Source organism: Centroberyx affinis, unplaced genomic scaffold (genome assembly GCF_046629955.1).
Source record: "Centroberyx affinis isolate AG114_WGS23_722 - 3 ecotype Tasmania unplaced genomic scaffold, CSIRO-AGI_Caff_v1 ptg001278l_1, whole genome shotgun sequence".
In the NCBI taxonomy this organism is placed as follows: domain Eukaryota; kingdom Metazoa; phylum Chordata; class Actinopteri; order Beryciformes; family Berycidae; genus Centroberyx; species Centroberyx affinis.
In genome coordinates this window covers 51,760-63,853 of record NW_027279787.1, presented here as the reverse complement: position 1 = coordinate 63,853, position 12,094 = coordinate 51,760, and the positions used below count along the sequence as shown (strand labels likewise).

At 41.1% G+C, this 12,094-nt stretch overlaps 2 protein-coding genes across 2 annotated transcripts; one reads left to right on the top strand and one right to left on the bottom strand.

Moving 5' to 3' along the window:
- Nucleotides 1-2,487: 2,487 nt before the first annotated feature.
- lyrm1 (LYR motif containing 1) lies at nucleotides 2,488-5,967 on the bottom strand. The gene is made up of 5 exons (XM_071525264.1): nucleotides 5,656-5,967; nucleotides 4,384-4,574; nucleotides 4,231-4,291; nucleotides 3,246-3,277; nucleotides 2,488-3,143 (listed from the first exon to the last, which is right to left on the bottom strand). The coding sequence occupies exons 2-5, from the start codon at nucleotides 4,540-4,542 to the stop codon at nucleotides 3,030-3,032; spliced, it is 366 nt and encodes a 121-aa protein (XP_071381365.1). The 5' UTR covers nucleotides 4,543-4,574; nucleotides 5,656-5,967; the 3' UTR covers nucleotides 2,488-3,029.
- Nucleotides 5,968-6,235: 268 nt separating this feature from the next.
- On the top strand, nucleotides 6,236-12,035 carry dcun1d3 (defective in cullin neddylation 1 domain containing 3). Its single transcript, XM_071525260.1, has 4 exons — nucleotides 6,236-6,582; nucleotides 7,758-7,843; nucleotides 8,544-9,100; nucleotides 9,921-12,035. Exons 3-4 carry the CDS (start codon nucleotides 8,655-8,657, stop codon nucleotides 10,459-10,461), a joined length of 987 nt encoding a protein of 328 aa, XP_071381361.1. The 5' UTR covers nucleotides 6,236-6,582; nucleotides 7,758-7,843; nucleotides 8,544-8,654; the 3' UTR covers nucleotides 10,462-12,035.
- Nucleotides 12,036-12,094: the final 59 nt, after the last annotated feature.

Here is a 12,094-nt window from a genome sequence, read left to right as displayed (position 1 = left end):
TATATATAATTATAATCTTCAAAAATGCAAGAGAAGCCCAACACAGAGAGATTTTTTCTTATATTCTTGATTGGGATCTGCACCTATGATTATGATTATGAGATGATGGATAATGTAGGTTACCTGTCTTTCTGTGAACATGGTTAAGGAGGAATAAGGAGTCTGTGAACTTTTCCCTGAGACAGTAACTCATCTCTTTCACTTCAACAGGTGATAACAACTTATGTGGAATCATATGTTCAGGAAGTGTATGCTAGAGGGGATATCGCTTGAAATCGCACACTCATTAAACGTGGGTTATTAATAACTCATGTGCATGGATCTACCTGGGCACAATGCAGTCATGACATACTTCACAGTGGATATTTCATTACAGCATTGTCTCCCCTCGATCCTCTCAGGCTCACTCAGGTGGTGCATGTCGGCCCGGTGAACATCCGGCGGGGCTCTAGAAGGTCAGGCGCTGCTGTTAGCTGAGCTGGAGAACATCTTCGGCAGGGTGATGCTGGGCAAGGTGCCCAATATGTGGGTGGCCAGGTCCCACCCCCTCCCTCAGTGACTGATCTCTGAGCCGGGCTGCAGTTCCTACAGGTGGGAAATAAAGCTGCTTGAAATTAATGTGAAAATGAGGGGGGGAAATCCTTGTTATGAGGGCACTACTGAGGCTATTTAAGTGTCTGGCAAGATTAATCAAGTACATAATAACTAGTTCAAATATTTGAGTCAATATACAAATATGTTTTTCCCCAGGTCTACAGTAAGGCATTTTGTTTGTGTCTTCCAAGCATTTGGAAGAAAAACAAGCAACAAATTAATTAGGATATTATTAAAGACCAAATGTTCAGGTATAAGAAGATGGTTAAAGTTGCGAGTGTGGCATACTTCTCCAACTTCTCCGAGTAGCAAAACAATTGCCATAACTTTGGGGGTATTTTTCATGGTTTTTCGCTGTTATTCCCTTCCCAGAAAAGTGTGAGGAGTTCTTGGTTTTCTTTACCAAAAAGATAGAAAACATAAGACTTCAGATCTTCAGACCCTCCTGACCAGAATTTGTTTGATTGATCAAAAACATTCTGCTGTTTTGAGCGATTTTAAACCAATTTCCCTATTGTTTTTAAAGCAAACTGTCTCCCACATGAGGCGGCATGGGGGAAGACTGGCAAACTCTGTATCACCTTTTACAGCACTTTAAATCACAACACATTTTTATAGACTTGCTTTTAAATCATTGTTTTGGATTCCATGTTTAACTTGTTTTGTCTTTTATCTTATTCATTTCACATATTTATCTTTTAATCTTGTTTCCCATCATATCTCCTCGTTTTTATGCCTTCCTGTAAAGCACCATGTAACCTCTGCTTTTAGATAAGTGCTATATAAAGTTTTTTATTATTGTTATTGCCCCTGTTTGATTACACTTATAGTTAAATATACAGTATGTGCTCAGATGTCTATAATGACAGGAATAGATATACAGCAGCCCTCCCACAGTCTACAAGCTCTCTGAATTGACTTCACCCAGTCTTTCCTCACTGGAGTGTCTCTGAACTTTACCAGGAAGTGCATCATCCCCACAGACTACAATGGCTTTGAATTGCTGACAAGTGAAATGTAAATCTCAATTGTTTCCCAGCTTCCTTTCCAGCGTATTTTTGCCAACATTTTTGGAATGGATTTCATATTTTCCTTTTGTATTCCAGGTGAACACACAGACCACCCATATGGAAGAGAAGCCAAAGAATGGGGCCGATATTAGGGGCCTGTTCCTAGAAGAGAGAAAACATTGATGCGGTTCCTGTCTGCAAAACCAGCACCCGTTGAGGAACCCTGTCCACCACAGGCTGCTCTACCAGCTACTTCCCGTTCATCAGCTGCAGAAACACTGGAACAAGACAGTGGTGGCATGCCTCTGCCAACTGGGTGACTGGGAACTGGAGGTCGGATCTCTGAGACCAACAGTTTTTTCACCCTTTTGAGCCAACTATTATGCCTGGAAAATAAGTTTATAGGCAAGAAATACACAGGCACACATCAGCCTGACTGATGGATTGGTCCAAGATATTTACACTGATGCTCAAACTATAGAGGCTGGCTGTTTTTACTTTCTTGAGAATCATAATGAATGATTACCTTATAAACTGCAACCTTGTTATCAAATGGCTACGACTACAGTATGATGTTTTTGTTTCACGGGCAATTCTTAAAGGGGAATACCACTGAATTTCAACAGTCAAATTAAGTTATTATGAGCTAGGACATTATATTTTGTATAGATGAACATTTGCTGCTATCCCCTATGGGCAGAGATGAGAGAAGAAACATTGATTGATTGATCAGACTTAGATTATTCAATTATTTTTGAGGCATTTTGCTTTGAGTGGTGCAGATATAAAATGAGGTTACCCTATGATGTTAAGTAAAGTTATTACAGGGGATTTAATCCTCTTATTGTGGAACCACATACTGTACAGTATATTAAAACTCTTCATGTCAGGTCACATCCTTATTACTCAGGTATAAGAGGAACTTCATATCACAGTATAAACCATGTTTCTTGGCAGTTTAATTACTTGCTAATGAACAAGTCACAGGTGGCACAACACAGTGAAAACATGTCAGAATGTGTATTTGCATTTTGACGCACTTTACACACCAAATCTGTTTTTCTATACGATTCTAATTTTATGCACAATTAGTATAACAATTCTTCACATGGAATAATAAATAAATTCAACATATAATACAACTTGATGGCATATTATATTACAAGATAGACAACACTGACAGTGTTCCTCTGAGTCAGTAGCTGGAAGCCTTCAACTATAGATAAGACCTGCATTTACAGTAAAAAAATCTTTACAATGTGCCCCAACAATGAAAATAAATGGCTTTTTCCTGAACGACGGATTTTCTTGCATCTTTGAATGACTGGTAATGAAAACCCAACCCTTGAGATCAGCCTGTGCCTGCACTCCAGTTTCCTGTCCTTGGTAACCTGAACTCTTGGCAAGGATGGAGTAGCTGGAGCATCAGGTCTCGTCATGTGACTGTAAGTAAATTGGCTTGGCCTGCTTCCTGAGGCGCTGCTGTGCTCGCAGCTTCCTGCCTTTCTGCGTTGCCAGTCCCATCGGAGGCAGGTAGCTCTGCAGCAACATGGACAGAAAAATGTTGAATTAAACCTCTCAACGACAATGTAACCTACACAGACACAGAAAAAGATAATCTGATGCATGATTAACACTTACCGCCCTTGGATATGGGTTCCTGTAGTGTAGACCTGTCAAATTAAAGGGAAATAACAGTATGAGTTCGAGGGCATCTTCAAGATCATATGAAGTCAGGAAATATCTAAATCAACATGGACGTGAATTTCAACATAAATATGTCCAAATATAAATTTCAAAACTGGTGTCTAGTAATATCCTAAGAACATTAACATCTGTGTAATCAGATTTTTTTTAATTCTATCTGTCTGTGATATTCTAATTGGGGATAATTCTGATGCGATCAATATTTTGAGCTAGGGTTCAGAGCCTACCACACCTGCCACTCACTTCCCCTGTCTCTTAGCCATGGCCCTTCACCAAATATAACTTCCCTAAAAACCCTCCATCCTGGAGCCCTGGTCCTAGACATCAGCCACCTGCTTCCCTAAGTATACAGATGATTTTTGAGGTGCTTTAACCACTTGTGCTCTTCTGTCATAGATGCTTTAGCCCTTTCAAAGCTATCATAAGAGCTAGCTTCTGTTGGAACATCCCCATGGTTAAATGGCAGCACCCATGATCTAAAAAGGGAATGTGCAAGAGCTGAATGTAGGAGGGAAAAACACTAAACTACATGTCCATTGCCTACAGTTTAAGGACTTACTAACCTCTTACAATCTAAATAAATAAATAGACAAACAAATAAATAACCATGGATACAAAAGACAAATATTTTTCTGATATAATTTCTGCCAATCAGCACAACTCTAGGTTTCTATTTCTATTATTTATCGCATTATAAACCCTGCTCATACTAGTGTTTCTGCTTCTTCCACTGCTCTTTTTCTGCCTAGGTTTTTTTTTTTTTTTTTACTTATTCTTTTTTGTTGAGGGAATTAGATCCAAGATTACATTCACTTCACATCCCATATATTCTGTTGTTCAAAACCACAAGGATGGGAAGGACCTTTGTTGAGTCGTGGGTCAATAGGTAAGAAATCTTGTGGCATCTTTCCACTCTTACCTATTTCTATCCTTGCTTCACATTCTTCGATGCACTTCTTTATTGACTCTTGATCTGTCAGCTTTAGAGAAGCAACAAAGAAGACGATTAGTCAAATTAGCTGCCATAAATCCACTGCACTTTCATTTCTGAGAGCAGAAAACATTTAATCACCTGTTGGTTCTGTCTGAAGAGACTGCGGGCCTCCTGAACAATGTACTTTCTCTCAGTCTCTGTGTCGCTGGTGACAGCAGTCTGTGCCTGCCAGGTTCGGGCGATGCGAAACACACGCTTGTACAGCGACAACACCGTCTGACGAGTGGAAGCCGTCATCAGGGCTCCAAATCTGAGAAATCAGCGTGTACCTGAACAGTGAAGCAAATCAAGCTGTCTATAATTAATGCAGCTTTTGAAGACAGGAAAAAGTCAAAGCAGAGGTGGGGATTTGAGTCATATGACTTGGACTCAAGTGAGACTAGAGTCAATTTTAATTGCTTGAGACTTGACTTGATGCATGAAGAGAAGACTTGACTTGGGTTCTGGTGACTTGGGACTTGACTTTGACTTGTACTTTGATGACTTGAAAAGGTTTCTAAAGTCTTGACAAAAGATCTTGTGTTTGTGTAAATGACTTAGATTGAAAGTGATGAGATTTGTTCCACCAGACGACTGAATTTAAATTCTGTTTTCTGAATTTGTATGGAATGATTGAATTTATTGAAGTTGAAACCGATTATAGAAATCACACTCATCGCGCTCTTACCAGGTTTTTATAATATTAAAACCATATTGCATTGAAAAGGTCCAAGACATTTTGTTGTCTTTAAGATATTACATTGATACTGGACTCTTCATTTGTTCTGACTTGACTTGGTGTTCTACATTAGACTTGAGTTTTGACTTGAGACTTGTGCCTCAAGACTTGAGACTGACTGGTGCAAAGTTGCCTTGGTCACACAGTGTCTATTACTGGTATAAACCCTGTACAGTATGTTTTTGGATGGGGTCTTACGTACAGTGTCTATTACTTGTATAAAAATCTTTCTGGTGTTTCCATTACTCGCCATTAGATGGCACTGAAAACATAAACACGTCTCTGTTTCGCATACATAACCTTACAGTTAATTAGTGGAAAGGTATCATGAGTCTGCTGTGTGTTAAGCTGAAGGATGTATTGAGAATAGTGTCGTTGCTTTATTCCTAAGTATCAATGTAGATGTAACTATATCGATTTTGTATTCCCAAACACAAGCCATTGGGTAATGCCTGTGCGTCACTTGTATGGTTAGTTAACGTTATCGTTAGCACTTACTCCTCAAACTAGGTATCTGCTGTTGACGAACGAAGGTAAAATTAGAAAGTAAGTGCGATACGTCTTAACAACCAGCACTTCTGTTGTCACACACAAGGCTATACAGTTTTTAAACATTACAAAACTTGACCTACCGGCTCCGTCTGAAGGGATGGATAGTTAACGTTAGCTAGCTTGGACAGCATCACATTGTCGCTCAGTGATGACGTTTACCGAAACTGGCTGCTAAACGGGAAGGTTGCAAAAACGAGACGACGGAAAAACAAAAAAACAAAACAAAAACCAAACTAAATGAATGCCTCTACTTTCCGTCGAACAATTTTTACAGCGGAAAGTGTGTAACTTGTTTCCCACTTGCTACATTTCTCAATTTTTGCAGTCCACTGCCTGAAGACCCACTAACGTTATATCTCAGATCAATGATCAAAGGTGGTTAACACCTCCATAAAGAGGTATAGCTATATATTATTCTTTCAAATTGCCCTATATAAAAACACCAAAGCTAAAACCTTTCCTTTACTAAATGGTTTCATATAGACTTATACATCTGAATATAAGATAGTAATTATGAACAAATTGTTTCCTTAAAATAAATAATTAATCTTATCGCTCCCATCCCTGCGATGAAGATCAGCTGTGTGTTTGCTAGATGGATGCTTGTTTTGCAGGGAGGAAGTGATGCAGGGAAAATTCCCATAATGTAGCTACACTACACTCAATGACTAAAGGGGAAGCACAAAGAAACTGGCTGCTTTTAGTCCGAGATGATCTTTTAACTCACTTCAATGACCGGACAAAATTCCAAGTGGATTCAAAAGTGTATAAGGGTTGATAGCAAGCTATGTCTTTTTTCTAAAAGCGAAGCAAAACTCGACATTGATGTGGAAGTTTCTTGCCAGCTGCTAGCTAGTTAGCTAGCAATCTGAGTTAACGCGACGAGTTTGCCTCAGTTCTTTGCTGGTCTTTAACGCTAGCTTGGCTAACTTATTAACTACTTATTTTGGATTGGCATTCCTGTAGTGATGTACATCCGATTCCATGTAATAGATGTTTTTAAAAAGGTAAGTTTCCTTACGTGGGTATTTTCTATTTTCTTGTTGGCTTGATCGAAAGACCTAGCTGATTGCTAACTTTTCGTTATGCTCGCTAACCAAGCTGATGCTAGCTAGCTAGCTATGGCGACGACGCCAGGGCCAGGCAGTTTTGATGCAAATGGCCCGGTGGCGGTGATGTCTCCTTTGCGAGTCAACAACAGCTTCATAGAGAGTAGCAGCTGAATTGGCGAGTAGTAAAAAGAAAAATACTAAGTATAGTCAGTCAAGAAATTACCGTTAACATGACATTTTGGATTGGCGTGAGTGTATTTAAAAGCTCTCTAACTTGATCCTGTTTGTGCTCGTCACTTGCCAATGCCAACTAACCTAACTTGGCTAAATAATGTTAGCTAGCTAACGTTACCTGTCCAACTTGCAAACTATGCATTATCGCCACTGCTACATATTTCAAGACGTTAGTATTTTATCTGAATTGGTATACACTGTGACTTTGCAGGAGTAGCTGTAAACTATGTTGGTAGATAGCAGCTATCGATATCAATGTCTGACTAACCTAGCATGCTAGCTAGCTAAGCTAGATAATAAAGAATTATAGTAAATAACTAGGCCTTCAAGCTTTCGTTAGATTTAGCCTGGATGTACCAGAGAGACGGTTTTGCCTTTACATGCTCTGTGTAATGAGCTGTAGAAACTGTACATTCTGGATTTTTGATATATTTTATTTGTACTGATCTAAACCACCAAGAATCTTGACTTACCAAGATAAAGGAACACAATACAAAGTCGAGGAAGTTAAACCATTATGTGGTTAAAGAAGTGAAATCATGGATTTTACAATGACTAAGGGTGATCATGAGTTGTTTGAATCATTGAGCTAGCATTGTGTGAGAGGTTCCTTAATATATTCCTTATATTCTGGACACCCTGTGAATACCAACCCCAGTCCCAGAAATGTAAAGTCCACTGTATACAATATATATATATATATATATAAAATTAAATATTATAAGTGGTCTACATTTTAGATGTTAATAATTAACTGAATAATCTTGGGTTAAACAAAGCTGCTTTGTTGATCTCAAATTACAAATTCATGGCATGTTGACAAAAATAGTCCTGCAGGATTGGGAAAGACAGGCTATCACATTCTGCTTATGATGACAAGATAATGTGTCTTTCAGCATTGCGGATGTCAAGGTCACAACAATGGAGCAGAATAGGACGACACTTTCATCTAGAATGGCCACTGGCATCTGAGGAATTGTCTGTGAGTAACTTGCTACTTTATTCTTTCAAACTCTGCAGCAACTCAAATGTTTCTTGTGTAGATGTAACATCAGAGCCATTGATGTAAAAGGGTTTGGGCATTGCAATTTTCATTGGCAGCTATTGTAGCTCCAGTTTTGTTCCAGGGTTGCTATTAAGCAGCTTGTGATTATAATTTTTTAATGTTTGGCATCTCATCATGGTGGTGATAGTGATATGGGAAGCACCGTTGCATATCTGCTGCCTGTATCTGTTGGATCTAAAAAAAAAAGAGAGCAGCAATATGGCCCCTGTTGAAGAACGATGTCAAAAACTCTTTCTATTAGTGGCTCTGTGTAACACAAACCATTTCTAGCTCTTGAGGTTTCTGTGGTTACCAGCATGTTGTCTTTTTTTGTATTTTTTTGTCAGAGTTTCTATGGTAACCCACACTGTGTAAGCATTCTGTGTATACATTCTGTACATGCAGACCTTACTTTCTCTCATCCTCACCTCTAGGCTAGGGTGGTGGCAGAGCTCCACAGCTGCCTAACTGATCCTTCATCATTCACTATAGCAATCAGCATTTGATTTTGTTCTACTAACAGCCATAGAAACATGGATCTTGACCTTTTTTGATCTTGAGCAAGACTGAATCAACATTGCAGAGAGCTACACTCTATGACCTTGAACTATTTATTTTAAATTCTCCTTTACCTCAGGGCCTGAGGGCATGTTGAGACGTCTCACCAGGCCAGAGCAGAGGCGCCTAGGTGGTTCGGACGGGGCCTGAAGGAGGGGAGGAAAGACAGAAGAGGGACCAGGAGAGAGACATGGGCCAGTGTGTCACCAAGTGTAAGAATCCAACGTCCTCACTCGGCAGCAAGAGTGGAGACAAGGAGAGTGGCTCCAAGTCCCACCACAAGAAAGGTGGTAGTGCAGGCGGTGGGGGAGGGCACAAGGAAGAGCCCAGTGCCCCGTGTAGCAAAGCCCCCAGTGAGCTGTCTAATGGCACCAAGGACGTGGTTACGGTGGAGACGCCCGTCATCCCCACAGTGATGGGAGACCCGCGTAAGGAAGAGTGTCTGGTGGATGGAGATGGGCTATCGCTGCTGCGCATCGAAGAGCTGTTCTGCTGCTACAAGGATGAGCAGGAAGATGCCATCTTGGAGGAGGGCATGGAGAGGTTTTGCAACGACCTGTGCGTGGACCCCGCAGAGTTTCGAGTGCTTGTTCTTGCCTGGAAGTTTCAGGCAGCCACCATGTGCAAGTTTACAAGGTAAGATGGGGTTGGGGTGTGTAATTGATGAGGTATTATTAGGATGACTAGCTTGTTGCCTCACCTCTGATCACTTAATAAGATGGCAACCACTGTCTATCCCTGCACTGTCTGACCTCCTAGTCCGCAGTCTTTCACTGTGCAGCAGTCCATCCACCCCACCCTCACCACTCAGTTTTCAACAACTCAACTCTACACACAACTGTCCACTGACAGGTAGGGGGCACACAGAAAATGGATCCGGCTCTGACGCTGCACTCCCACTCGGCAGTTAGTGTCTGAGATGAATAGGGCTGCCTGCTGGCTGGGTCACTTGTCACTGCTCCCCCTCTCTGATTTTTAACTCAGCACTTTTCTATCCAGAGGCTTTTTGGACAACAGCTATTCTCTGGTTAGGAACATGTTTCATTGTCAACTGTTGCTTACTGAAGCTATTATATTACATCTGATTTTGAAAAGCCTACATTGTTCTAGGGGTTAGATACCAAAGCATATCTGCCTTTTTGTACTGTTTGTCAGAGTTATATTGACAGAAACCTATATCTCATGGCACTTTTCTGTTGCTTTATTAAACTGCAAGGAGCTAGGCTGGGCTTCTTTCTTTGTCCAGTTGATGTGTTTGTAGTATTCTTGCAGTTACTCAGCCTGCTGTTTGTGTTAGATGACTTAAAGTGGTTTTATTGTAGCTCTTGGCAACTTTAGCTATTAGTTAGGTCCACTGCTGCTCGTATAGCTTTGTTGAGAAGTACAGACTTTACTTCTGGGCCTCATTTTCTTGAGTGAGATGGTTAATATCATTCTGTTTTCCTTGTGTCATCAGGAAGGAGTTTGTGGAGGGCTGCAGGGCCATCCAGGCAGACAGCCTTGAGGGCATCTGCTCACGTTTCCCTTGCATGCTGCTGGAGGCCCAGGGCGAGGAGAGCTTCAAGGACCTGTACCGCTTCACCTTCCAGTTTGGCCTGGACGCAGACGAGGGCCAGCGCTCACTGCAGCGCGACATCGCCATCGCCCTGTGGCGCCTGGTTTTCACCCAGGACATGCCCACCATCCTGGAGCGCTGGCTGGACTTCCTAGGAGAGAACCCCTCAGGTGTGCGGGGCATCTCGCGGGACACGTGGAACATGTTCCTCAACTTCACCCAGGCTATCGGGCCTGACCTGAGCAACTACAGTGAGGACGAGGCCTGGCCCAGCCTCTTCGACACCTTTGTGGAGTGGGAGATGGAACGCAGGAAAAAAGAGGAGGAGGCACTGAGGGCAAAGGAGGAAGAGGGGAGATGTACTGAGACTGAGGGTTCTCCCACCACCGACAGACTTGAAACAGAGGGCAGCCGCGGCTCACAGACCTGGGGGGGCCACTGACCGAGAGACGAGAAATACTTGGGAGGGAGGGGAAGGATATGACCTATAAGTGAACTGTACATCTGTGAATCATTTGATGAATATTAGTATTACCATTACCGCTATTCATTTCTCTCTCCTTTTCTGTTGGGGTGGGATTCCCGCTTTGCAACCTTATTTTCTGGTTATTGAAAGGGCTCTAAGAACTGTTATGTTTTAAGCACTTCTATTTAAGTTATTGTTTTACTTTGTTTTTTTTTTCCTCCTTCCATGTGTGTTTTAGTAATTGGACATGTGGTCCATTTTAATCTTCACCCACCCACCATAACCCCGCAGAGTTAAGTAAAGGCTTGCTTTAAAAACAGGCAACAGAAAGCCATACCTTTTCCCATGAGCATCATTTGACAGCTCATTTTGACCTGGTAACACTGGTGATATGACTTTTGTCATAAATAGGCTTGCTTTTCATATTGCATAAAGAAGAAGGGAAATTGGGACAACCTGTCTGCTAATAATGTCTGACCATCAAAACATGAGTATTACCTTGAGGGTCAGAGTCAGTGAAATCATCTTGATTGGACTAATCAATTCAGAATTTGATGCTTTATGACGATTTTATCTTGCGGTGCTGTGAGGATGAATTGGTTGTACTTCTATTGCCTTGACAACTGTTGGCCTGCAAGTATATGGCAAACAGTAATATATTCAAATTCTGTCACTGGGGCATTTTATCTTTAGAGATGATACAAATGACAATTACATTTGTATCTTTGAGTCATCAAAGTTGAAATATCTATTAAAATTTCAAGTTGATTTCTTTGAAAACAGACCCACCCTCTCTTCTGTATTGAGTGTTAATTGAGTGCTAAATACTTAGTGCTGAGAAGTGCAGTTAGTGGCTTAGCTTATTTCAACAGCCAGGGCTGTGCTCCATTTAGCATCTACCCTTTTGATGTTCACCGATATTCAAGAAGTGGGTAGGTGTGTACAACACAACAATGCTGGCATTTCTCAACTGCCCCATTGATCTCATTTATCCAGTATTTGGAAATCCGTAATCTCCAAACAGACTAAAGCTAGGTCTTGGTCATTTCTGGACAGAAGATACCTGGGCTACATTCAGGACTGTTACATTGGGCGATACACAGAGCTTTATATTGTTTACCTTCAAGAGTTTGAAAGACTTCACATCCTTGAACTGCTATACAGTAATATAGTATGCGCACTTCACAAATATGTCGACTGCTGGTGATGGTTGTAATGAAATGCACAAAAGCCAATGCCCTGCTAAGTCACTATACTAGCAATGCTTTGCCGAGAGATTGATGTCAGCCACATTATTTCCGTTTTAAAACTTTCAAAAACTGTTGAATGATCTTAAATATAGCCTAGGGTGTTTTGGGATGAGTGAGTGATTGTTAACCAGATATGCTGGCTCATCAAGAGCCTGACTGGGTCCAGGGTGGTAAGAGGGTGCCCATAACCAGATCTGTGAGGTTTACATCTACAATGGTTTTATTTCAGACCCCCTTTGTCCTTTTTATATGAAATGTATTGATTTATAATGAATAAAAACAGTGTTGAACTTTTGACTGTGGACCACGAAAATCTCCTGTGTGGTTTTACTTCAAAGACCTTAAAGACATAAGTGCAC

What these genes read in the sequence shown, in the direction of transcription:
- dcun1d3 (XM_071525260.1), top strand. Translation starts at nt 8,655, where the DNA reads ATGGGCCAGTGTGTCACCAAGTGTAAGAATCCAACGTCCTCACTCGGC. An exon ending in ACCATGTGCAAGTTTACAAG is followed by an intron (nt 9,101 to 9,920) that starts GTAAGATGGGGT and finishes TTGTGTCATCAG; the next exon opens with GAAGGAGTTTGTGGAGGGCT.
- lyrm1 (XM_071525264.1), bottom strand. Translation starts at nt 4,542, where the DNA reads ATGACGGCTTCCACTCGTCAGACGGTGTTGTCGCTGTACAAGCGTGTG. An exon ending in TCTTCAGACAGAACCAACAG is followed by an intron (nt 4,292 to 4,383) that starts GTGATTAAATGT and finishes GCTTCTCTAAAG; the next exon opens with CTGACAGATCAAGAGTCAAT. An exon ending in TGAAGCAAGGATAGAAATAG is followed by an intron (nt 3,278 to 4,230) that starts GTAAGAGTGGAA and finishes TTAATTTGACAG; the next exon opens with GTCTACACTACAGGAACCCA.